The sequence below is a fragment of the Hordeum vulgare genome, chromosome 1H (assembly GCF_904849725.1).
Source record: "Hordeum vulgare subsp. vulgare chromosome 1H, MorexV3_pseudomolecules_assembly, whole genome shotgun sequence".
Taxonomy (NCBI): domain Eukaryota; kingdom Viridiplantae; phylum Streptophyta; class Magnoliopsida; order Poales; family Poaceae; genus Hordeum; species Hordeum vulgare.
In genome coordinates, this window is record NC_058518.1 from 468,923,678 (window position 1) to 468,949,767 (window position 26,090).

The window sequence follows — 26,090 nt, forward strand, 5'->3', positions numbered from 1 at the left end:
TCACCGGTGAGTTTTTTTTTACTTTTTTAGTTTTAAATTTTTGCTTCATTGGCACTAATTGTAGCCACTTCGTATGTAGATGTACTCGTTGTCGGATTCGTCGGATTGGTCGTCATCCGACGATTCGGACATTGACGAGTTGTTGCAAGACGACGACGTCGAGATGATGAGCCTCCTCGTCGACGTGCAAGCGTTTGAAGACCGCGTGAAGCTTTTGGATCAGAGGAGAGGGTCGAAGATGGGGCGACTCACCATCTACCGGAACCGCGCTCTCGGACACGAGCATTTGATGCGAGACTACTTCGCGGAGGTACCTACATACCCTCCTCGTCTCTTTCGCAGAAGGTACCGGATGAGACGCAGTTTGTTTGTGAAGATTGTCACCGATTGTGAGGCCGCCTCGTATTATTTTACACGTCGTAGATCCGCCGCCGGTATCATGGGGTTTAGTGCATATCAAAAGATATCGGCGGCAATGCGGGTACTCGCTTATGGCATACCCGCGGATTATACCGACGAGTATCTTCGCATTGGGGAAGATACAACCACGGAGTCCGTCCGTAGGTTTGCCAAGTTGGTCATCCGGTTGTATGGTGAGCAGTATCTTCGGGCACCAAACGAGGAAGATACAAAGAGATTAATGGAAATGAATGAAAAAAGGGGATGGCCGGGGATGCTTGGTAGTCTTGATTGCATGCATTGGAGGTGGAAAAATTGCCCAAAGACATGGCAGGGAATGTACTGCGGTAAAAGCCGTGATGCAACCATTGTTCTTGAGGCCGTAGCATCGGAGGACACATGGATTTGGCATGCATTCTTTGGGTTGCCGGGAACACTCAATGATATCAATGTCCTCAATAGATCTCCCTTGTTCAAAAGATTAATTTCTGGGGATGCTCCAGCTTGCAACTACAAAATCATGAACAATGAGTACTCAATGGGATATTATCTCACCGATGGCATCTATCCCGAATGGGCAACTCTTGTGAAGTCCATCAAGGAGAAAAATGGGGTGCCTTTAACAAGAAAACAGGCTCATTTCACCAAGGCACAAGAGGCAGCCCGCAAAGATATTGAGAGAGCTTTCGGTGTTTTGCAAGCAAGGTTTGCCATAGTTCGGGGTCCAGCAAGGTTTTGGGACAAAAAAACATTGATGAACATCATGAAATGTTGTGTGATTCTACACAACATGATCCTAGAGGATGAGAGAGGGTTAAACCTCCCTTGTTTCTATGACAATGTTGGTACTCGTGTTCAACCGGAAAGAAACCCTTCTCGCGTACAAGCTTTTCTTGAAGTACATCGTGAGATTGAGGATGGAACCACTCATGGTCGGCTCCGGGATGATCTAGTAGAGCACCACTGGCATTTGGATGGGCGGCGCATTGGCCCATGATGTATCTTTGTTTTACTTTTCTATGTCCTATTTGATTCGAACAATTGTTGTTATTTGCTCAAACATTGTTGTAATGATTTGAATGATTATTGTTTTATTCGGTGTTGTAATAATAACTAGAATGATTATTGTTTTATGTCAAGTGTGATTGAATTTGTGATATGTCATATGATGAAATGTGATGAAATGTGTGATATATGAATGACAGTTTTAAGGTTTGGGGTTGGGGCAAAGACTAGAACCCTCAAACACAACCCTTATAACGGAATATTCCGTTATAAGGGTTGGGTTTGAGGGTTTCTAGTCTTTGCCCCTATTTTTCAACCCTTAAAAGTGTAAAAGATGTGCAATTCTCAACCCTTAAAACTGGTTTTTGTTTTAAGGGTTTGAGGGTTCTACTAGAGATGCTCTAAACCCGCTATAAACCTAATGTTGTACTTGCTCTAATGTTATATCTGAGTCGATGCTGAGGACCATCGATCTGACAGTGAGATCCGTGCAAGATTTCATACATTTCTTAACTCTGAGAACAAACACTGCAGTTTTTTGCACTAGATGAACAGGATATGTATCATGGTAAACATAGTTTTAGATTTTTCATGAACAAATCAGTAAAATCAACTGAGAATTGGTTGATTCTCAGTCGACTAAGATATAGAGATCCTTTATGAATCTGCAGAGGGCTTAGCACATGAAATCTATGTTGCTTCTTCTGAGCAGCCGCCCTTACTTGCAAGGATGTCACAGCCCAGGCGCAATAAGAAATTTGATGTTGCAACCATGGAGCTGACTTTGTACATTGGCGCCCTTAACAGATGTGAGCTTCTTGTTGCTTCCTTTCTTCTCTATCCAAATTAGAACCACTTCCTGTTGAGTTATCCTCACTTGGAAGTTGTTGATAGTGAGCTGCTGCTTCTGTACTTGTAGCTGTTCCATCGACCGAAGAACTCTCACTTCATACATTAAAAGCAATTAAGTGTGTTAGGTTCTGTGATGAGTGACATCTGCTCGTGGATCTAGAACAACTTGAACGAACTTACTTTAGTGAGTAGATGATCAACCCAATGGCCACGACTGTGAATGCTAGATAGTACAACCAGTTTATCTGTCCGTTGCAACTAAATCATGTAAGCATATAGTGCAACATATTACAGTATGATCTGTTGAAAGGAATGGAGAGAAATTGTTACCTGTTGTTGATAGAAATATACTCGAATGGCGACTGCCCACATGTCAGATGTTAAGAGTGAGAGGTTAAACAATGTTGCTCCACTCATCTACAGAAGTCATGGTCATCAGAAAGAGCTAAACTACTATTGGAAATGAGAACTGAAAGTGTTTCTGGCTGCTAACTGTTAATGAGCTAATATTACCCAAGTAGCTTATGTTTATGCTTTGTTTATTCAGATAATTCATAACCACTTGATTGGACTGATTCTCTTTGTTGCCTAGTTGTGTAGCTTATTATCAGATTAAACATGTTGGATGAAACATAACCTTTAGGACAAAAGGAGTAATGGTGTAGAATATAAATCCTGCAACGGCGTATCCTGCAAACAAACTTATCTGAAAATAAAAACAAAAAGCAGGAGTGAGCATCCTGTCAGACAACTTAGAAAGTGTATTGCAGATAAAAGAGAGAAGCCAAAACTATAGTTTGCTACCATTGTTGGAGACCAGGCAATTGCTTCTATGCTCTTCCTTTCGAATATAAGTCTGATGTTTCGTAAGGTTAAAAGGTAACATGAATATTTGCTCCCGAAATAATGTATCGTAGTGATGTTTTACGATGCAAGAACGAGAGCAAATCTATGGATGGCAATATCAACGTGTAACGACAGTTTTTCTCTGCTGATGAAGTGTGGAGAGGATACATCTGAATTGTACCGACAAGCATCCCAAATAGTCCAAGCATCGCGACAAGTTCTACTCTGTCGTTCTTCTTGACGCAGTGTTCCTACATAATCAGGGAAATGATTTGCTTATGAGAGTTTTTGAGACAATGTTGTTGATATATAGTAGCAGCATATATATAATACATCACCAACCTCCCCGACATTAGAAAATGCATAACAAACTGTCCCGGCAATGACAAGTGCATCTCCTAGAAGTGGCATTTTATCTGGATCTGCAGAAAGATGAAGTTATTTTAATCTGTTGGTACTGATCTTCCCTGTAGAAACTGGGGAACAGTTTCAACTTGGACGATTTCCAAAATTAGTTTTGATTTGAGTGCATCGTCAGGGAAAGTTACAGTACCCTGACATCCCTTCCTCAGATTTCCCTAAACCATGATCTAACGCAAGGATCCATAAGCAGTAATTGTCTAGAGTAATTCACGAACAATATCGAGTCTACTGTGATTTGCGGCCACTGCTAAGGCCCCTGACATCCCTTCTTCCCTTTATACGTAGAGTTCACTGTAGCTTTGTGATTTTTCTTGTGCATGTCAGAGGATCCGGCTCCGACAAAGGAACCCATTTGAGCCAGCCGTCCTTGCTCTGGCGCAGGAGCTAGCTCCAGGCCTCCAGCAGCTGGGCGCGGCTGCTCGAGCTCCTGGGCATGACCGGCGCGCGGCTGCCCGAACTCCTGGGTGCGGCGGCCTAAGCTCCTGGGCTAGGCATGGACGGTGCGAACCTGCCGGAGCTCATAGGCGCGGCGACCCGAGCAGCACGCAACGGCGAGGATCATCGGCGAGCAGCACACAACAACATCACGCAGTGGCGGTGGCGAGCAGCAGCAGCTTGCACCGGAGATGGACAACAGCAGCGGCACACAACGACGGCAAGGTGGGGTCGGGCTGCTCGCCGGCAGCGGTGCTCAGGCGACTGGTCCTCTGGCGGAGGAGCTCGAGCCCGACGGGATACAGAAGAAAGGGAGGAGGAGAAGAAGATGACATGTGCGCCCCATCCGGTCATAACAGTGTTGACTTTTTGTTTGCCACGTGGAGCAGACGAACGGGCCCTCCATGTCATAAACCAGATTAAGACAACCATTCAGTCACTTAGGGCATGTTTGGTTTCCCGTATCCGGCCCAACCACACCTAGTTGGACCACGAAATGTGCGTTTGATTGGGGATGTAATGGGCTGGCTTGCATCCACACGAACCTTATAGTAGTCCTGGGCGGCTCGGCTTGGCTCGCTGGAAACTGTCAAACCTGTAGTTTCTAGCGACCCAGCATGAGGGCGGCGCACGCGCGCACGGGAGGGGGGGGGGCGAAAGCGAGTGGGGATGGCGGGAGATGGAAATCGGGCGCGACGCACGATGCCAAATCTAGGCTCACCCCATCCCAGCCCATTTACTCGATCATCGCTACCTCAATGACAATCTCTTCCTCTAGCCTCACCACCACGTGCGGGGACGACTCAAATATGTGCAAGCAACGGTAGCGGCAGCAGATCCGACAGTAGGAGTTGTTGCTGCTCTTCCATTTGGCCACCGTGTGCTCGTCCATGACTCAGGCATCCCCCCCTCCCCCCCCCCCCCCCCCCCCGCCCCGCCCGTCGTCCTCGTCTCCGATGTTGGTAAGCAACATCCCCTCTCCCCAATGTTAGGTTTCGTTGTTACGCCGTTGGGCAAGGTGTAGGATCTAGTTCCACATTGTCCAATGCACCCTCGATGTGGACTAGGTTATGGACGCATGAATTCGTTTGGTACTTCAGGAAACATCGTTGATATTTGTGATTCAGGCATGGGTCATGTTTCATGCACAAGAGAGTTGTTCGTCGAGCTGAGAGACCTGTCATCACATATGCGTTAATGCTTATGCAGGTGTAGGAGAGGATCTCCAATCTGAACTACGTATACAACTACAACGACAAAGAAGCTTTGTGGATGCTTCGAATGAAAAGAGCACCATTTGCGAGACTTGTCCGGATTTTTAGGAGCACGGAGCTGATAGAAGATAGCATTCATCTTAGTGTGGAAGAGCAAGTGGCCATGTTCCTTCATGTTGTTGGCCATAACCAGATATTCAGGATTATCTACAACATGTTCAGGAGATCAATGGAAACCATCTCAAGGTGGTATCCATACTTCAATGTGAGCAATGCAGTATGTAGTTCATTGCTTCATATGTTAGGATTGTTCAAGGTGAGCACTAACACAATCTTGTTTTGCCATTTCAGGATTGCATTAGGGCAATAGATGATACTCATGCAACTGCTAGAGTGCCGAGGTCACAAGCTACGACATTTAGGGGTGGGAGCACTACACAAGCCAGAATGTGCTTACTACTGTTGACTTTGATATGAAGTTCACATATGTGCTAGACGACTGGGAAGGGTCAGCACATGATGCTAACATAGTCAGTGACAGCATGAGTCGACCTGATGGCATCAACATTCCTGATGTCAAGTTCTACCTAGGAGATGCTGGATATGCATGTCGCCTAGGTCAGGAAGCCCATGTACCATCTTAAAGAGTTCTCTCGTAGGAACTACCCGAGGACTCCATAGGAGATGTTCAATCTCACACACTCCAGCGTTAGAGTGACCATTGAGATGACATTTGGAGCTCTCAAGAACAGGTTCAAGATCCTGGATCAAAAGCCATTCCATCCTTACCTCGCCCAAGTTAAGCTTGTTCTTGCATGTTGCTTTCTGCACGACTAGATCCTAGAGTGGGGTTTTGATGAACTAATGCCTCAGGAGGAAGATGTGACGCTTGAGGATCTGGACTCCTTCGGTTCTTTATGAGTGTATTTTAGGCAAAATTTTAAATAGCGCCGCTATACACGTCCAAGCACACATCGCGCTACGCGAAGCCTGATTTTAGCTACAACCGATTAGCGTGCTAATAGCACGCTAGAGGCCATTTAGCGCTGAGATTGGGCCTCTAGCGTAGCGTCCCGCGTCTTCGGCCTGAAAATTTTGGCCCAAAATTGAATTCCTACGCGGGCCAAAGCCCATGCCTACCAACTAGAATACCCCCAAATCCTCCTCTCCAGCCAAACCCTATCCTCACTCCCGTCATATTCTTTCACCCAGGAACAGCGGCGGCGGCCGACCAACGGCAACCATGGCGACGGCCTCGAGTTGTGACTCCGGCGACTGACCTTCCTCGCCACTCCCTCCTACCGACGAGCTATTCCACCAGCCAAGGTAGCTCCTAGCCACTTCCTCTTGGCTGCTCCCTTCTCGCCACTCCCTGCGCTGACGACCGCATCCACAGGCCACCGGAGCTCCCCGCGGCGACCATGAGCGAGCAAATCCCGTCAGCAGGTAACAAGTACTACTTATGTTGATTCTGCTCCGTCAGTCTCTGAATGCCCACATTCAGCTTCAGGTCTTTTGATGTTGATTCTGCTACTTCAGCTTCATGTGTGTGTGTGTGTGTAACAAGTACTACCTCCTGGCTGGACGATGCTCCATTCTGGTTATAGTTGATGCACTCAGATGCACGTGTTAGCTCAATAAAAAGAGAATATGTTGCCCACGGCCAACATAAATTCGTTTCTGAAGTTATTTATACAATTAGCGTGTACAACAAGAACAAGGAAAATGGGCATTGCCGTTAGTGTAGTGTATCAAGCCGCACAAGAAAGAAATATGAAAAATGAATAAATGTGCAGCGCCTTATGAAGTTATGATCCAGGAAAATTCATTCCATTATTTTACTTCCACGCATTGCATACAAAATAATCTATTGCCTTCACGTTTTCCTTATATGAAGTTTACTGTCTATGAAGTTGACTGTCAAAATTACAGTTTACAATTTTCTTATATGAAGTTTACTGCCCAGGAAAATGCCTTCACGTTTCTTATATGCGCATTGCCTTCACGTTTTCCTTATATGAAGATTACTGCCCAGGAAAATGGGAGTTAGCATTTCTGAATCTGTTTACCTTATATGAACTAGCAGTCTATTCTATAAAATACAATAGCAGTCTATTCTACAAAATACAGTAGCAGTCTATTCTATAAAATAAAATAGATTGAATTGAATACCTGAGACCACCACAGTAGTAGTCTATGTCTACAAAATACAGTTCCCTCTCTATCTACTTATTTTGAAACCGATTCTCAACCAGTGGCTTCCCCTTAATTATCTAATTTTACTTTTATTGCTTCTTTTTGCATAGGTGTTGGTGGCTCAAGCACAGCCTCAGTAACAGCACCTCCACCCTCTCAAGTTGTTGACTCGAATGATCCTGCGTGGAAGCATTGCACTCTTCCAGATGTCAACAAAAAGCATTGGCAGAAATGCAACTATTGTGGCAAGCTATGCACAGCTGGCATTACAAGGGTAAAGTTTCACCTTTCACAAATAACAAATTGTGGTGTCACACCATGCGAGAAGGTTCCTAGTGATGTCAGGTTGGAGATGATAGGTTTGCTCCTAAAGAGTGCTGAGCTGAAGGAAAAAAAAGGTTGCGGGATTAGAGGCGCTCAGATCTAGTGTAGACATAGATCACTCCGATGGAGAAAATGAAAGTGATGAAGACAATGACAATCAGGTTGTGGTGTTGAGGCCAAAATCAGGAACAAGCAGCTCAATGGGTGGCCCTATGGACAAATTTTGCAAGCCTAGTGTAGAAGAAATTGTCAAGAGGAAGCAAAAAAGAAATTGTGCACCTGAAAAGGTTCAATCAAAGGTGTCAACTCAGGAAAGACAAAACAGGAGGGATAGGGCTTGTGGATATATATGTCAATTTTTCTATGAAGCTAGCATCCCACATAACACTGTCACACTTCCTAGCTTTGCATGTATGCTTCAAGCCATTGGAGATATTCGCACAGACTTTGATGGGTCTAGTGCATATGAGATGAGTGGACCATTCTTGCAGAAAAGGAAGAAGAAGGTGTTGGATTCATTCAAACCACATAAGCAAGCATGGGAGCGCACAGGTTGTACCGTAATGACAGATGCATGGACAGATAGAAAGGATAGGGGAGTAATGAACCTAGTTGTTCATAGTTCTCAAGGAGTCATATTCTTGGATTCAGTTGATTGTTCATCTGTCCAAAAAAATGGCAAATACATCTTTGACCTAGTTGATAGTTGCATTGAAGATATAGGGGCAGAAAAGGTTGTTCAAGTGGTGACCGACAATGCTAGTGTCAATGTAGCAGCAGCAAGTCTAATGAAAGCAAAGCGACCTTCCATTTTTTGGAATGGATGTGCAGCCCATTGTATTGATCTCATGTTGGAGGATATAGGGAAGCTTGGATCGGTAGACAAAATAATTTCCCAAGCAAGACAAGTAACGGTGTTCTTGTATGCTCACACAAGGGTGTTAGCTTTGATGAGGAAAACACTTGGGAAAGACTTGGTACCCTCCGGTGTTACTAGGTTTGCCACGGCCTATCTCAATCTTAAAAGCTTGCAAGACAACAAGAAGGAAATGCTTAAACTATTCAGATCAGACGAGCTACATGAAATGGGTTACATAGACAAGGACAAGGGAAAGATAGCTCACAAAACGGTGCAATCGGAAACCTTCTGGAAAGGTGTTCGCGTTGCTGTCAATTACTTTGAGCCCATGGCTAAGGTCCTGAGAAGAATGGATAGTGATGTGCCTGCAATGGGATTCTTCCATGGTTGTATGTTGGATGCTAAAAAGGAAATTGCTGCGAGTTTTGATAATGATGATAGTCTCTTCAAATGTGTCATTGATATCATTGACAAGAGATGGGACAACAAACTCAAGTCGCCACTACATTTGGCTGGGTACTTTCTGAACCCCTACTATTATTACTCAAACAAAGTTGCGATAGAAAGGGATGGATCATTTAGAGGAGTTGTGATCCAATGCATCACAAGGATGATTGGAGATCAAGAAACTCAAGATGAGGTTATTAATGAACTCGACAAATACGAGGAGGAGGAGGATTCCTTCGGAATGGACATTGCCGTACGACAGAGAAGAAGGAAAGACTTCTCTCCAGGTGAGTGTTGCTTGCTGAAAACCTGTGATGTTAATTAGTATCACTTCCTTGTTTTCCTCCCTCTATACCATAATAATCATTTAATGTATTAATGCAGCAAAATGGTGGCTGAATTACGACACATGTGCACCCAAGTTGAAGGACTTGGCAATGAAGATTCTGAGTTTGACATGTAGCTCCTCAGCTTGTGAGAGAAACTGGTCAGCATTTGAACAAGTAAGAAAGACAACTACAAGTTCATAAGTACAAAATATAGTTCCTTGCACTTCTCACATTGAGGCGATTTGTTCCATACTTGATTTTTGTTCACTTACACAGGTTCATACAAAGAAACGCAGCAGGTTACTCCATGATAGGATGAGGGATCTTGTATTTATCAAGTTTAACTCTAGGATGAAGCATAAGAGAGAGAACAAGAGTAGAGACCCAATAGAGAAGACAATCGTTGATGTTCTCGAGGATGAGGACAACGAGTTCATCACCGGTATTGTTGGAAATGATAATGTTGATGAACATGTTAGTGATGAAGATCAAGGTCAGCAAGAGAGAGATTCAACATCACAAGTACAAAAGAAAAAGAAGAAGAGACCGACTGCACACCCTAGAAAGAAGAGGAAGAAGAGCGTGCAATCTCTCCTTAATAGCATTGATGAGGAAGCTATACTTTCTGCCTCTTCCGATTCTTCTTCGTCGGAATCAGAAGATGAGTCTCCCTCTAGCCTTGCTGACTTGTATTAATTGCATGGTTGGAATGCCACTTTTGTTGTTTCGAAGTATGATGGTGGTATGCTGGTATGCTGGTATGTTCCTATGTCAAGTTAGTTGGTCAAACTTATGAGCTGAAACATCTCCTATTGTTGATGTACCTGTACCACTTTGTAATTTCAAAGTGTGTTGGTGGTATGTTGGTAGATGCCCCTATTATGTAATGAAATGGACCATCTCCTGATAGATGCCCCTATTATGTATTGTATTGTATGGTATGTTGGTATTATGATGACTGATTCTATGTTTATTTTCTCATTTTTTATTGATTTATACTGAAACGCTAAATGGGGCTTAGCATGCTATAGCTGCGCTATAGCATTTCATAGCTTTTGGCCGAGCTGCCGCTAAGAGGCTTAGCACGCTATTTAAAATTTTGATTTTAGGTTGTTTGCCTTTATGTTTTCTGTAATTGTAGAAAATAATTGATGATGTTTGTAATGCAGATGATAGCTTATGTATGTTGTAGAGATTTTATTCTACCTTTTCAGAACTAAGTTTTGGGGATGATGTAGAATCCACCATCCCAACGCCGAGGAACATTAGGGATTAGTGTCGAGCTTACCTTGTGCATCTGGTGATTTTGCATCTGAAAGGAGCACAAGCGCTAGCCCAGCCACACAGGTGGTTGCCCCCAGAAATTGCCAGAAAGAATACCTTGTGCCTAGCACGTACCAGGTGAGCATGATGACCCATACAACAGTCCAACAATCCAACAACGTTACGCTGGTGATGGATGAGTACTGGTACGCCTCGGTAACTGCAAACACAAGTTTCAGGTTCATAAGATGGTCATATATGTTCGTCATCAGGAGCAAGGAATGAATTTGTGCTCACCCAGGTAGTTCCCCTGGACATCGACGAAGGCCAGCGCCAAGTACCAATACCAAGGTATCTGCATGACAGGAGCGGCCAAAATTGTTTTGTGAGAAACCACATCAGGTAAGCTTCATGGATGAATTTTTTTCATGCAGCGATGCTCACTCGCAGCTTCTGCCGTCGACGCAGGAGGATCGGCACATAAACCAAGGTCAACAGGAGATGTGTGCAGAATGATTGCGCGAGCGGTGCATCAACTCCTGCATAAGCACATGGAATTATATCCATGCGGCAGATGGGTCGTTGAGAGTAAGAAGATTGAAAAGTGCTGTCTGAATCTGTCTAAAATGATAATTTGTGGGTTTATGGATTTGTTGAGACAATGAAAAGGATGGGTACCCAGATTGGCAATGAAAGAGGAGGCGAAGCTGCAGGCGGCCATGGAGAAGGCCACGAGCTGGCCGAGGAAGAGCACCAGCGGCAGGCGCCATGCGTCCTTGGCCTTCGTCTCCATGGATCTGCGTGAGCACGAACGATTCAAAGCAGCACGCCAGTATGTCTGTATGTAACAGGTTCATTGTTCTATGTTTTTTCTTCGTGCTGTGAGGACGCGTCTGGATCTTACTCTTACTTATCAATTAGGTGAGCAGCTCGTGTCTCATTAATGCCTCCCCTATCGAGGCGTCCCGGCCGGGGCTGATTTGGTTTCTGATGTTGCAAATGTCTGCAAGGGGTTTAATGAACGGATCAATCATGCAGTTGGCCCGCGCTGCCTGATTTTTTTTCAAAACTACTACGTATTTTATAATAAATTTAAAAAGCATATGTGCATTTTAAAAAATGTCAAAACTAGCATCCCGTCAGCCTCCGGTGGCCGACGGGGGACCTGTCAGCCTGCGGGTGGCCGAAAAGCCACCTGTCGGTCTAGGGGTGGGCGAAGAGGGCCCGTCGGCCTCCGGGAGGCCGAAGAGCCCCTCGATAACCACTGTCGAGCCTTCTTCCTCCTCATTTCCTGGTTCCTCTTCTCTCTCTCTCGTTTTTCTTCCCTCATTTTGCCCCCCTCTGATCTCCTCCATCCTCCGTCCATTTTTTATTCAATCTGTAGAATCAATACATCCTACCCATCTCCACCGGTCTACGGTCTCATTTTGTGCCATGGTGGTGGGGTGGTGGAGGTGTGGATGGTGAGGAGGTGGCATGGTGGAGAGGAAGAAGAAGGTGAAGAGGAGTGAAGAAGGGGACACAAGTGATGGTGGTGGTGGTGGTGGTGTAGGTGGAGGTGGAGGTGTGGGTAAAGGTGGTGCTGGTCGTTCGTCGTTTCTTCGCACGCTTCAATGGTAAATTCAATAATCCTTCTCATATGCTCCAGCAGATTTGGATATATTTAGGTGACTCGGTTAAGTAGTTTAAATATTTTTAGGTTGTTCGGTAGATTTCGATATATTTTAGGTCTGTCAATTAATTAGTTTCAATATATTTTAGGTTCTCCGGTAGATATATTTAAGTCTGCGAGTTAAGTTGTTTAAATATTTTTAGGTTCTCAATGTAGATACATTTAAGTCTTTTAGTTAACTTGTCTAAATATATTTAGGTTCTCCGGTAGATTTAGTTCTGTCAATTAATCTGCCATGGTTTCTTGGAGCGAGGGATCAAACTCTTCTTGGGATGACGATAGTGTGACTAGCCAGGTACGTTAATTTCGGGTTTTCGGCATTTACGGGTAGGTTTACGGTTATTCATTCGGGATTTCATAACAGTTCGATGTCTTCTGTTTTTAGCTTCCTAGGACCATCCCATGCTATGAATGGAGTGGCATTGCTCATGAACTATCTTCTCGTTGTATGCATCTAGAGCCCTGCCTCACGCAAGTTGCATTTCAATCTACTGACACTGGACGACGTTTTCTTGCTTGTGCAAAGGAGAAGGTATGTTGCACTGTAATTAGTTAATCTTAGTTAATTTTCTGCTCCACTCAATTTCATGTATGTTAATCACTGAAATTGTTATGAATTTTAGGCAGAAGAAAAGTGTTGCTATCTGGAGTGGATAGACACTGAGTGGTCAGTTGCTATGCAGTTTTGCATAGGTCAATTGTGGAGCATGCATGACAAAGAAAACGAGGACAGAATCAGAGATAATCTGAAGTTGGATGAAGAAAATTTAAAAATAATTGGAGAAAAGAGGAGGATGAAGGAAGAGCTTTGATTTTTCAAACTTGATTTTGCAAAAATGGTGGCTGACACGGAGGAGGCTATTAGTCAGCTTGACGATGCTAGGTTGGCTAGCAGTGATCTAAAAGAGAAGATTGAGAAGAAGAAGTTGGCAGACCATTCTTCGACCAATCTACATCAGGTACTCAGGGCGAAGGCAGAGAAGGAGAGGGACCAACTTGTGCTAGAGAGAGACCAAATGAAGGAAGAGAAGAAAAAGCTGGAGCGCATCATTTCTGATATGATGAAAACAGAACCATGGCTATAAAGACAAGGTGAAGAAGTTGAAGGAGATCCGTGATGAATTTTAAGTATGTAATGGTTGAATTTTTATTGAACTATCCCGTAGTTGAACTATCCAGTACTAGAATTTGTATTGAATTATCTAACAGAATTATCCAGTAGTATCAATAATTATGTTTTTAACTAAGCTCATGCATACATAGTGCAAACATATTACAAATTAAAACATAGTGCAGACATATTACAAATTAAAACATAGTGCAAACATAGTCTGACATAGTACACATTAAAATATAGTGCAGACATATTACAAATTAAAACATAGTGCAAACATAGTCCGACATAGTATACATTAAAACATAGGCCCCCTTTGTTTCGGCTACAGATTCCTGAAAATCACTTCGGCTATGGATTCCTGAGAATCGGTTGTAGCTTTGGATTCTTCAGAATCAAAAGCCGGCTGTTTGTTTCCCCTCTTATTAGACACTTGTAGGAATTGTAAGGGTTGTGCAATGTCAATGATGTCCCTGGATGATGAGTAAGAAATTTATATGCTTATTCGGCGCCAGTTAGCTGTTTTCAAGTTCAGACTAATGAAATGCAAATTGACGGCAACACCAAAAATGCAATATATTATGATTCATTAGTACAAAACAGGAAACATGAGGTGCTATGTTGAACCGAAGATACATAATAGTTCTATGAAGTATGTCATTCGAGCTGATGGTGTTTATCCATCAGGATGTGCCAGTATGAACTGATGCAAAAACTTGTTCCAATCCGGACCTTGAAACTGCTCCTCCAGTGTTGCGGTCTCAGCAGCCTCGGCGCCCTCGCAGATGGCCCCTACGCCCGGTCTCCTCTCACAGCCTCGTCGGCCACGATGCCGGCGAACACGACCACTCAGGCACGACGGCGATGTCTCCTGGCGACCGCCACAATGCAAAAACTCCTAGGCATTGACCTGATGTACGAGGAGGATGACAAGGAGCTCAGGGCACGACGGGAGGAGACGGGGCGAGCAATGGCGGCGGCTTGAGGAATACTCGGGAGAGACGACAGAGTGACTGGGACGCCATCGCTCGGGTGAGGGTTCCGTGGTAGATTCATTGTAATTTGAACTAGAAACAGGGGTAAGGCCTCCAAACGAATCGTTTTCTTCTGTGGGATCATCCAGAATCGCGAGAATCACCATAATCGCAGCTTCCAGCTTCGCTTGCCTCGCAATTTATTTTCTGGAATCGATTTTAGGGAGCTGAGCAAGAATCCAACGTGTTTGTTTGGGATTCAGATTTTAAAAGGCCTAGAATCTGAGAATCACTAGCTGCAACCCAAACAAAGGCCACCATAGTGCAGACATATTACAAATGAAAACGTAGGCCGACACATTATGTAGCTTCTGAGTTATTTATTCCTGGTCCACCCCTTCGGCCTCGACTGCCACGTCCACCACGACTACCACGACCACCTCTTGCTACTGTTGTCGCAGTCGTTGATGTGGAAGCACTCGTCGATGTGGAATCACCGTCTTTGTTCAGGTTGGGGCAATATTTCATCCTGTGTCCATAAGCCGCGCACAGCAAACATTGTCTGGTTTCCCCACCAGCTTCAGATTGGTCCATATCGTTTTGGATGCGCTTTACCTTACGTCTGCCCCTCCTAGTTCGTCGAAGTCCACGATCCGGGATGTATACTCTCTCACCATCGTTAACCTTGTTGAAATTGCCGACGACTCTAAACCCTGTCATCTCACCTGTTCAGACATTGAGTTCTGCCTCTTTTGAATAGTACGGAGACACGAAGGAGATACTGTCTAACTCAATCTGGCCACAGGAAACCAACACATGTGAGCAAGGCAGGTGCAACAACTGCGGTTTGTTGCATGTACACTTGCAAGTTGGATAAAATTTCGCTCCAATTTTAACCTCATGCGTCTTCACCTCATTTGCAGAACCAAAATCATGAGTAGGAAGTTGAACCTCATACCTCCTTTCCTGATTACCTATGAGCGTGACAGTGTGCTTTTTTGCTTTCTTTATCTTCTGATCCATGTACTCCATGACACGGCCACAATAAGGTGTATTCTGATTAACTGCAATATGCTTCTTTGCTAACTCGTGTCTTTCTCTAAAATATCTCAAAGTCCCCTGGAATACACCCTCCACAATAGTTGTCAGTGGCAATGCTCTATTCCCTCTGAGTACAAAGTTATACACCTCTGCAAGATTGGTTGTCATGTGGCCATACCTAGCTCCATGGGTGTCATGCAGTAAAGACCAATTCACTGGAGGCTCTTTCTCTATCCACTCAGAAAAATTCTTTATTGCCCTGCCCTTCTTTCTCTTCGTATTAGGAGGGTCAATTGCTGGCAAGTCACAAAGACCTACTGGCTCCTCTAGCTCCGCGATGAGTGCTGTTAATTTAACCTGGTCTTTTTCCATTTTCTTCCTAGCAAAGACCTGCTTCTTAGTAAACTCATCTAGTTTTGACCAAATAAATTCGTATTTGCGCTGCTGGTTCTGCTTGCATAACTTTTTTAACAAGTTCATCAACCGTTTGTTCTTGAATTGTGAGAAAAAAATTGCACCGAGATGGCGCATGCACCACCGGTTTTGCAAGTACTTCCAAGGTGTTGGCTCATCAGCTGTTGGATTACTTAGTGTCTTCACGGCCTTTAATATACCAGGATGTCTGTCATGAATGACACACATGTTTGGTCGGTCCTTCACGATCGCAATTTTAACTTGCCGGAAGAACCATACCCAGCTCAGAAAGTTCTCGCCCTCCATAAATGCAATGGCTAGTGGGATGATTTGATTGTTCAATCCACACCAATAGCAGTAAGGATTTGCCCTTTGTACTGACCAGTCAGGAATGTATCATCCACAAACATCACAGGAGGACAATGCCGGAAAGATTCGATGCACAAACCGAAAGAGAAGAATACTCGTTTCAACACCTTGTAATCTGGTATAATCTCCAACCTCGTGTGTTGTATGTTAACATAAGTGCCAGAATTCCTCTCCTTCAGTATGTCAAGGAGACCGGCGACATTATCATATGAGTCGAAGAACATCCCAAACCTTTCCTCCGTAGCCTTTTTCTTAGCCCTCCAAGCCTTCCCATATGGAATGTCATAATTTCATTTGACCTTCACTGCTTTCTGGATATGTTTTGCTTCCATATCTTTCTTCTCAACTATCGCAGTATACATGAGTTGCGCTATGAGAGTTGAACTTAGGTTTGGATGACAAACCAACAAATTTTTCCTCACACAATTATGTGGGACCACATTGGTGACAACCGAGTGGAAGTTATACTTCGGCACGTGCCCGTGCACCTTTGCAGGACAACCTGTTTCAACACAATTCATGGTATATTTTTTTGGAATCGATATGTGTGTCTGGAAAACCCTCTGCGTAGACATAGCCCACCTTATCATCGCATACTTCAATTTTTTATTTGTGTCAAACATAGCCCCGATCTGGACTATCGTTGACAGTAATGCCATCGGCTATGTCCTTATCCCATCCGGAAGGAATCGGTACCTCCACTTCATCCTCGGAATTTTCAGAATCCAGATCCTCCACAAACCCATCCTCGTTCTCTTCCTCCATCACCCTCTGCATTTCATCGCCTTCCTCATCCCCATCAGCAACACCAGAGCCAGCTAATAGTATCGACTGAATACTCTGCCCAGTCTCATGACCAGTACTAACATTGCGTGGCACATAATATGACACTTTCTCAGCTTGGATAGCATCCACATCCGGTGGCTGTGACCCGGATACATGACTACCCTGTCCTAGTTCATACCCCACGTTGACTTGTACGAAATTCTCCTCCTTCACCACTGGTTTCACTAGGACATATGGGTGGATTCTTCGGTCTCTGGAACGACTTAACAGGGACAACCAATGATGGCTCCTATCTATCGGCATCAACTCCCACTTGACATTTTTACAGGATTTGGTCCACAATGCATGAATATTGACGGAACAAACTTCAGGATAGCCCAAAACTAGTAGTCAACCAGTGCTTCAACTGCCTAATGTCCAGTCTGTCCGGGTCTCAAAGTGTGAGCATGCCTTTTTTAAACTCGCTAAGACCAACCCTCAACTCATTATACAGAACATTACCAGGGCCGTAAAAAATGGTCAAATTTATAGATTCAGACATTTTCACCTATCAGACATTGCGAGCTTGTCATTACTGCAACGAACAAATTTATACAAACATAAACCTACGTACACTAAATAAAGCAACACTAAAAAGAACCTACAGTAAAAAAATCGGTATACCTTCCATGCGTGTGTCCCCTTCTTCTTCCTCTCCACCTTCTTCTTCCTCTGCACCACACCACCTCCTCACTTCACCATCCACAACTCCACCACCCCACCATGGCTTCTCCAAACGAACAAAATACTACCTCATCGCACAAAATGAGACCGTAGGCCGGTGGAGATGGGTAGGATGTATTGATTCAGCGGATTGAATGGGAAAATGGCGGAGGATGGAGAAGATAGGAGGGGGGCAAAATGAGGAAAGAAAAATGAGAGAGAGAAGAGGAACCAGGAAATGAGGAGGAAGAAGTCTTAGTAGGGGTTATCCAGGGGCTCTTCGGTCTCGTGAGGCCGATGGGCCCTCTTCGGCCAACCCAAGGCCGACAGGTGGCTCTTCGGCCACCCGCAGGCCGACAGGCCCACTTCGGCCTCCCATAGGCCGACAGTGTTAGAATTAAATGGGCTTGGCCCATCTACAAAATTCTGAAATCTCAAATTGAGCCCATGAATAAAATGGCAAGTGGTGGTGTGGTGGTGCTAAAGTTTAGTCACATACTGCTAATGGAGGAAGTGTTGGACCTCTTTATATAGTGAGTTCTCCCCACCACTCTAAGTGTGTGCTGAGAAGAGAAAGGAGAGAACCACACGCGCGCTCGCTCGCCTAGCCGGGCAGGGCGGCGTGTACGTGCGACATGCGCGTGAATGGTCCGCCAAATTCCGGTCTGATGCCTTGCGGGGGCGCGGCTACCTTTTGTCGTTTTATTTTTTATGTCTTGGCAGACAAGTTAATTTCTTGTCCGGTAAGTATACGACTTGGAAACCAAGTCGGTTTGAGACGTGGCCACGACACGGAACCGATCTTGGTCCTCCTATATATACAGCTTATCGGGGTCGACCAAAGACACACCGAAAAACATCTAGGGTTTTGCCTCGTCTCACAACTTGCGCCGCCATCGTAGTCTACCTCATCCCGAGCACCGGCGTACAACGACGAACGGGAGAGCAGGTCTACGAAACCAGTCGCCTTTGCGATCCTGTACGGGAGAGGGCGAATTAGGTTTTTGGGAAGCGCTCTGCACGACTGCTCGCTGCTTCCACAATGGGTCGTCTACCAAGCAAGTCGGGTGGTGCTGCGTACCGCCGCCTCAAGCGTTGTCTACTTCGTCCCGTCATCGCCAACGTCATCATCAACAATGTAGCTGCAACGAACACATCTTCCTCTACAAACGTTCGGTACGTGCGTCGTGTTCCCATTAGCCTGATGAATATGTTAGATGCGTACATGTTTTGCTATACAGTCTTGCTGCTATTCATGTTGTCTGCTGCATCTAGTATGTTAGAGTTTCACATGTTAGTAGTTGGTATCATCATGCTTTATATTCTGGAATTAATCATGGAAATTGTGCCTAATTATTCAACAATCCAAAAACCTAATTGAGGCAATTTCCTGAGTTAACTATGGCTGGATTTTCTGATGCACTGAGGCCGGATAAGTTTACCGGTGTGCACTTTAAGAGGTGGGAAGTGAGATCAACGCTCTGGTTTACTGCTCTGAAAGTTTTCCATGTTAGTGCTGGCATGCCAGAGGGAGCTTCTGATGAAGATCAGAGGAAGTTCCAGGAAGCAAACACTATGTTTGTGGGATGCATTTTTAGTGTTCTTGGTGACCGTCTGTGTGATGTGTACATGCACATACAAGATGGAAAGACATTTTGGGATGCACTGAAGGCTAAATTCGATGCTACAGATGCAGGCAGTGAATTGTACATCATGGAGAATTTTCACGACTACAAGGTGGTGAATAAGCGGTCTGTGGTTGAACAAGCTCATGAGATACAGTGTATTGTGAAGGAACTGAAACTCCTTAAGTGTGATCTACTCGATAAATTTGTGGTTGGGTGCATTATTGCAAAGTTGCCTTCTTCATGGAGGAACTTCGCCACTTCTCTGAAACATAAGAGACAGGAGATATAAGTTGAAAATCTGATTGCATCTCTTGATGTTGAAGAGAAAGCTCGGGCTAAAGACACTACTGAGAAAGGAGGTGAGGTTCAACCTACTGCCAACATGGTACAAAGGTTCTCACGGAACAAGAACAAAGGAAAGAACAAGCATGTTTTCAACTAGCCTATAAAGACTACTACCTTCAAGAAGAAGAAGTTCAACAAGGCTGAGCTAGAGTGCTACGCCTGCGGGAAGCTCGGACACTATTCCAAGAAATGCCAAGAATGCGCAGACCGCGGAGGGAAAACCAGCTCCAAGACAGTCAACATGGTGACCGCTAGCAATACTGATGGGTATGGTAATTTACCTATTGTGCTTTCAGTATTTCAATCATCTTCATGGTGGATTGATCCAGGAGCTAACATTCATGTATGTGATGACGTCTCTTTGTTTACTTCTTATCAGGTCGCAAGGGATTCTTCCTTCCTAATGGGGAATGGGTCTCATGCTTCTGTTCGTGGCATTGGCACGGTGGATCTGAAGTTTACTTCGGGAAAGATCGTGCAACTAAGGAACGTGCAGCATGTCCCTACTATGAACAGGAATCTAGTTAGCGGCTCCCTTCTATGTTGAGATGGGTTTAAGGTAGCTTTAGAGTCAAATAAAGTAATCGTGTAGAGATTTGGACAATTTATAGGTAAAGCCTATGAGTGCGGAGGCTTGTTCCACTTTTCCCTTTCAGATTTTTGCAATAAGTTAGTAAACCAAATTTGTGCTAGTATTAATGATGATACAAGTGTTTGGCATTCTCGTTTGTGTCATATTAATTTTGGTTTAATGTCTCGACTATCCAGTATGAGTTTAATTCCTAATTTCACACTTGCCAAAGGTTCTAAGTGTCATAGTTGTGTGCAATCGAAGCAATCTCGAAAGCCTCACACGGCTGCCGAAGAGAGAAACTTGGCACCTCTAGAACTCATACATTCTGATCTATGTGAGATGAATTGTATGTTGACAAAATGTGGAAAGAAATATTTCATGACTTTGATTGATGATGCGACTAGATTTTGCTATGTTTATTTGTTGCAAACTAAAGATGAAGCTCTCGATTACTTTAAGATCTATAAAGATGAAGTTGAAAATCAACTAGAGAGAAAGATCAAGCGTCTTAGGTCGGATCGTGGTGGAGAATATTTTTCCAAAGTTTTTGATGAATTTTGTGAGGAACATGGTATTATTCATGAGAGGACGCCTCCCTATTCGCCCCAATCAAATGGGATTGCCGAGAGGAAAAACCGCACGTTGACTGACTTGGTGAACGCCATGATAGACACTGCTGGTTTATCTAAGGCATGGTGGGGGAGGCTTTGTTGACTGTATGTCATGTCCTGAATAGAGTTCCTAACAAAAATAAATAGAAAACCCCTTATGAAGAGTGGGTTGGGAGAAAACCATCACTTTCTTATTTGCGCACTTGGGGATGTTTGGCAAAGGTCAACATTCCTTTCCCCAAGAAACGCAAACTTGGACCAAAGACAGTGGATTGTGTTTTTTGGGTTATGCTCAGCGGAGCATTGCTTATAGATTTTTAGTAGTTAAATTAGAGGTTCCTGATATGCATGTAGATACTATAATGGAATCTCGTGATGCAACATTTTTTGAGAATATGTTTCCTATGAAAGATATGCATAGCATTGCTAGATTTTCTTCTAAGTTAAATTCTTAAGCTAGTACACTTGATGATTATATTGAACAAACACCCGAGGAAGTCCATGAGAAGGATAACGATGAAGCTCCTGTAAGGAGCAAGAGACAAAGGGTTGCAAAATCCTTTGGTGATGATTTCATTGTATACCTTGTGGAGGATACTCCCAACTCTATTGAAGAGGCATATGCGTCTCCAGATGTAGATGATTGGAAAGAAGTTGTTCAGAATGAGATGGACTCAATTCTTTCTAATGGAACTTGGGATCTAACTGAACGACCTTATGGTTGTAAACCTGTGGGTTGTAAATGGGTGTTCAAAAAGAAGTTAAGGCCTGATGGTATTATTGATAAGTACAAGGCGCGACTTGTGGCCAAGGACTACACTCAGAAAGAAGGCGAAGATTACTTTGACACCTATTCACCTGTTGCTAGTATAACCACCATTCGGGTGCTACTTTCCCTGGTTGCCTCTTATGGCCTGATCATTCATCAAATGGATGTAAAGACAGCTTTCCTAAATGGAGAGTTGGAAGAGGAAATTTATATGGATCAGCCTAATGGGTTTGTGGTAAAAGGAGAAGAGAAAAAGGTGTGCAAGTTGCTAAAATCTTTGTATGGTCTGAAACAAGTACCTAAGCAATGGCATGAGAAGTTTGAAAGAACTTTGACTTATGCGGAATTTGCCATTAATGAGGCTGATAGGTGTGTCTACTATCGCCATGGTGGAGGCAATAGTGTCATATTATGTTTGTATGTGGATGACATATTGATCTTTGGTACAAACATTGTTGTGATCAATGAGGTCAAGACTTTCCTATCAAAGAGTTTTGACATGAAAGATCTGGGAGAAGCCGATGTGATCCTAAACATCAAACTTATTAAGGATGAGAGTGGGATTACTCTAACGCAATCTTACTATGTTGAGAAGGTCTTGAGCCGTTTTAGCTTTATGGATAGCAAGCCTTCTCCAACACCTTATGATCCCTGCGTGACACTTAGAAAGAACAAGAAAGAAACGAGAGAGCAATTAAGATACTCTCAAATTGTCGGTTCACTCATGTACCTAGCTAGCGCTACAAGACCAGATATCTATTTTGCTGTGAGCAAACTGAGTAGGTTCATGTCCAACCCGGGTAATGATCATTGGCATGCACTAGAAAGGGTCTTGCACTATCTCAGAGGTACTATGAGTTATGCAATTCACTATTCAGGGCACCCCGTTGTGCTAGAAGGATATAGTGATTCAAATTGGATCTCTGATGTTGATGTACTCTACGCTACAAGTGGGTATGTATTTACTCATGGAGGTGGTGCAGTGTCATGGAGGTCTTGCAAGCAAACCATATTGACAAGGTCAACTATGGAAGTAGAACTAACTGTGTTAGAAACAGCCAGTGTAGAGGCAGAATGGCTGTGTGAACTCTTGATGGACTTGCCTGTGGTTGAAAAACCTGTACCGGCTATTCTTATGAATTGTGACAACCAAACGGTTATCGCTAAAGTGAATAATTCTAAGGATAACGCGAAGTCATCAAGACAAGTGAAGAGACGTTTAAAATCAGTCAGGAAGTTGAGAAACTCTGGAGTAATAACTGTTACGTATATTCAAACTGACAAAAACCTGGCAGATCCTTTTACAAAGGGGCTATCACGCAATGTGATAGATAGTGCATCTAGGGAGATGGGTATGAGACCCATAGACGTTACACCATAGTAGTAACACAACCTTTGTGATCGGAGATCCCGTGAATTAGGACCTGGGAAGAACAAGCTATTGGTTAACAGAGGAGAGTAATAAGTGACCGTCTCTAAGTGAAGATGCAAAACTCTCAGAGCTGTAAGGCTTAAGTACTGTTAGGCAGGTTGGCAACATGCATTAATGTGATTCTATTGGCTATTATAGCAAAGATGTTGTCCTACAGAACAGTCTTGAAAGAACACACCTATATGAGCTCTAATTGTAAAACGTTGCAATCTAGGAGATTTGGGTAATCTCTAGTAAGCTCACGAAGAGACCAGGGAGTACGACGTGTATGCTCCAAACCGCGGGGTAGCCTACTGACAGCCAGGTACTGGTTAAGACTTTGAGTGAAACATGTTCACACAAAACTAGCAATTCAAGGCATAGTTCATTGTCAAGTTGTGGATGGATGTAGCTTAAAGTTCTAGGCAGAAGTTCAACTTAACAGTCTCTGCTGAAACACTGGTATATTAAACAAGTGGAGAGACAAGGCAAATCTTTAAATGGGTATTTGAGCCCATGAATTAAATGAAAAGTGGTGGTGCTAAAGTTTAGTCCCATACCGCTAGTGGACGAAGTGTTGGACCTCTTTATATAGTGAGTTCTCCCCAGCACTCTAAGTGTGTCTTGAGAAGAGAAAGGAGAGAACCACACGCGCGCGCTCGCTCGCCTCGCCTGGCCGGGCATACGTGCGACATGCGACATGCGCGTGAATGGTCCGCCAAATTCCGGTCCGATGCCTTGCAGGGGCGCGGCTACCTTTTGTCATTTTATTTTTTATGTCTTGGCAGACAAGTTAATTTTTGAGACGTGGTCGCGACACAGAACCGACCTTGGTCCTCCTATATATACATCTTATCGCGGTCGGCCAAAGACACACCGAAAAACATCTAGGGTTTTGCCTCGTCTGACAACTTGCGCCACCATCGTAGTCTACCTCATCCCGAGCGCGGGCGTCCAACGGCGAACGGGAGAGCAGATCTCCGGAACCAATCGCCTTTGCGATCCTGTACCGGAGAGGGCGAAATAGGTTTTTGGGAAGTGCTCTGCGCGACTGCTCGCTGCTTCCACAACGGGTCGTCTGCCAAGGAAGTCGGGCGGTGTTGCGTACCGCCGCCTCAAGCGTTATCTACTTCGTCCCATCATCGCCAACGTCATCGTCAACAACGTAGCTGCACCGAACACATCTGCTTCCTCTACAAACGTTCGTTACGTGCGTCGTGTTCCCGTTAGCCTGATGAACATGTTAGATGCGTACATGTTTTGCTATACGGTTTTGCTGTTATTCATGTTGTCTGCTGCATCTAGTATGTTATAGTTTCACATGTTAGTAGCTGGTATCGTCATGCTTTATATTCTGGAATTAATCATGGAAATTGTGCCTAATTATTCAACAGACAGGTCCCCCGTCGGTCCACCAGAGGCTGACGGGGTGCTATTTTTGACATTTTTAAAAAGGGAAACGTTTCTGGCCGGTGCGCCGGCCGAACAGTTCGGCCGGACGCACGCAACCCGCGTGCTGAGCGCTGACTGGGCATGCAACATTTTTCCATCTAAAATGTTGCAACCAGCGTCATATTTGCTACAAGCGTTTTTATTTGCTACATTTGTCTAGTAAAAAAGTTGCATATACGCTTGGTTGCAACTCTAGTTCGTTGGATTTTTCGTTACAATCGATGTTTTTTTACTTTTGCTACAACCGTGTTAATTTTTGCTACAACCGGCATCATTTTTTGCTGCAACCGTTCACTAAAAAAGTTGCATACACGTTCACGTAGATATTTGTTACAACCGGCGTTTGGCTTTTTTGCTAGCACGCACCATCAACTTCGTTTTTTTGCTACGATTACGTAGATTTTTTTTCCTACAAATTTTGTTTTTTGTTGCAACCGTTGAAAAAATTGCTGCATCGCATCGAATTTTTGCTGCATCGGGGTAAAAAATGTTGCATGGAGATCCAACGGTGCGGACGCGTGGGGGTTGGTGAATCGTGCGGCACGCGCGCGGCCTGCCGAAAGTTTCAGCCGGCGCGCCATAGTTACGGTCGCTGCGTGTGGCCCTGGCCCCACATGTCATCGACGGTACCACACACATACTTACTGCATAGGATCTCAGCCCATACAAGCCATATTTATCCAGAAACAAAATTTATATGAACACACAAAAAAGCGCAATTTGATGACTGTGGCGGGACTTGCGGCAACCTTGACCCGTTCATCCACGATGAGCAGTGAAATAGAAAAAAATAGCAAACAAAATAAAACGATTCTGAAAAATTGTGGCTTCCATTATACCAATTTCTTAGGTGGATGCAAATCATGGTTCTCAAATGACACATGAAGAGCTCCAAGCAAAAAGAAAAAAAATTAAAGCCCAATTTGATAACTGTGACGGGACTTGCGGCAACTTCGACCGGTTCACCCACGGTGAGCAGTGAAATGAAAATAATAGCAAACAAAAAAAACAATTATAAAACTTTGTGACTTCGATTATATCATTTTTTTTAAATAAAGGGCTTTTATTACTTAAATGGTTTAAGCATTACATCCAGTCTCTAAGCTAAAATGCACACAGCCATAGACCAAAAATACGATAAATAGAACAACAACAAACATAATACAATCCTGTAGACGTAAATCATCGTCGCCTATGGAAACCTATCCGAAGATCATGTTGTCATTCATGTGGGCTAAAAATATCCCTCGTTGTAAAATGGACTACGAACGGAGAATATATGTGCATCGAAAGAGAACCTGAAACGAGAAAATTTTGTATCATTAAAAACCTTGTTATTTCTACTCAGTCACAGCAACCATATAACAACAAGCGCTCCTACCCTTAAAATGGTTCTAAACTTATTATCTATCCCAATTAATCAGTTATCAAAAACAATGGCAACTGAAGTGGATGAATACAAGTTGGAAGCCATTTGAATAGCTGATCAAATAGACCGTGTGAACTGGCAATCAAAGAATAAGTGTTTTATTGTCTCTTCTTGAGGACAAAATACACACTTCGTGCTTCCATGTCAGTTCCGTTTGACGAAGTTATCATTAGTTAAAATCGCACGTTTGCGAAGGTACCAAGCGAA

The 26,090-nt window shown here is 44.0% G+C and overlaps 1 protein-coding gene across 1 annotated transcript; it reads right to left on the minus strand.

Annotated features, from left to right (window-relative positions):
* Positions 1-1,878: 1,878 nt before the first annotated feature.
* LOC123446151 (solute carrier family 35 member F2-like) lies at positions 1,879-11,484 on the minus strand. Its single transcript, XM_045122836.1, has 11 exons — positions 11,271-11,484; positions 11,037-11,131; positions 10,890-10,947; positions 10,618-10,812; positions 3,445-3,524; positions 3,271-3,353; positions 3,061-3,112; positions 2,894-2,962; positions 2,587-2,673; positions 2,437-2,501; positions 1,879-2,349 (listed from the first exon to the last, which is right to left on the minus strand). Exons 1-11 carry the CDS (start codon positions 11,383-11,385, stop codon positions 2,205-2,207), a joined length of 1,044 nt encoding a protein of 347 aa, XP_044978771.1. The 5' UTR covers positions 11,386-11,484; the 3' UTR covers positions 1,879-2,204.
* Positions 11,485-26,090: the final 14,606 nt, after the last annotated feature.

Excerpts from the sequence above, each read along its gene's own strand:
- LOC123446151 (XM_045122836.1), bottom strand. The coding sequence starts at position 11,385 with ATGGAGACGAAGGCCAAGGACGCATGGCGCCTGCCGCTGGTGCTCTTC. Across the intron at positions 10,813-10,889 it reads TGTCCAGGGGAACTACCTGG|TTACCGAGGCGTACCAGTAC; the intron begins GTGAGCACAAAT and ends TTGTGTTTGCAG. Across the intron at positions 2,963-3,060 it reads TTGCCTGGTCTCCAACAATG|ATAAGTTTGTTTGCAGGATA; the intron begins GTAGCAAACTAT and ends TTTTATTTTCAG.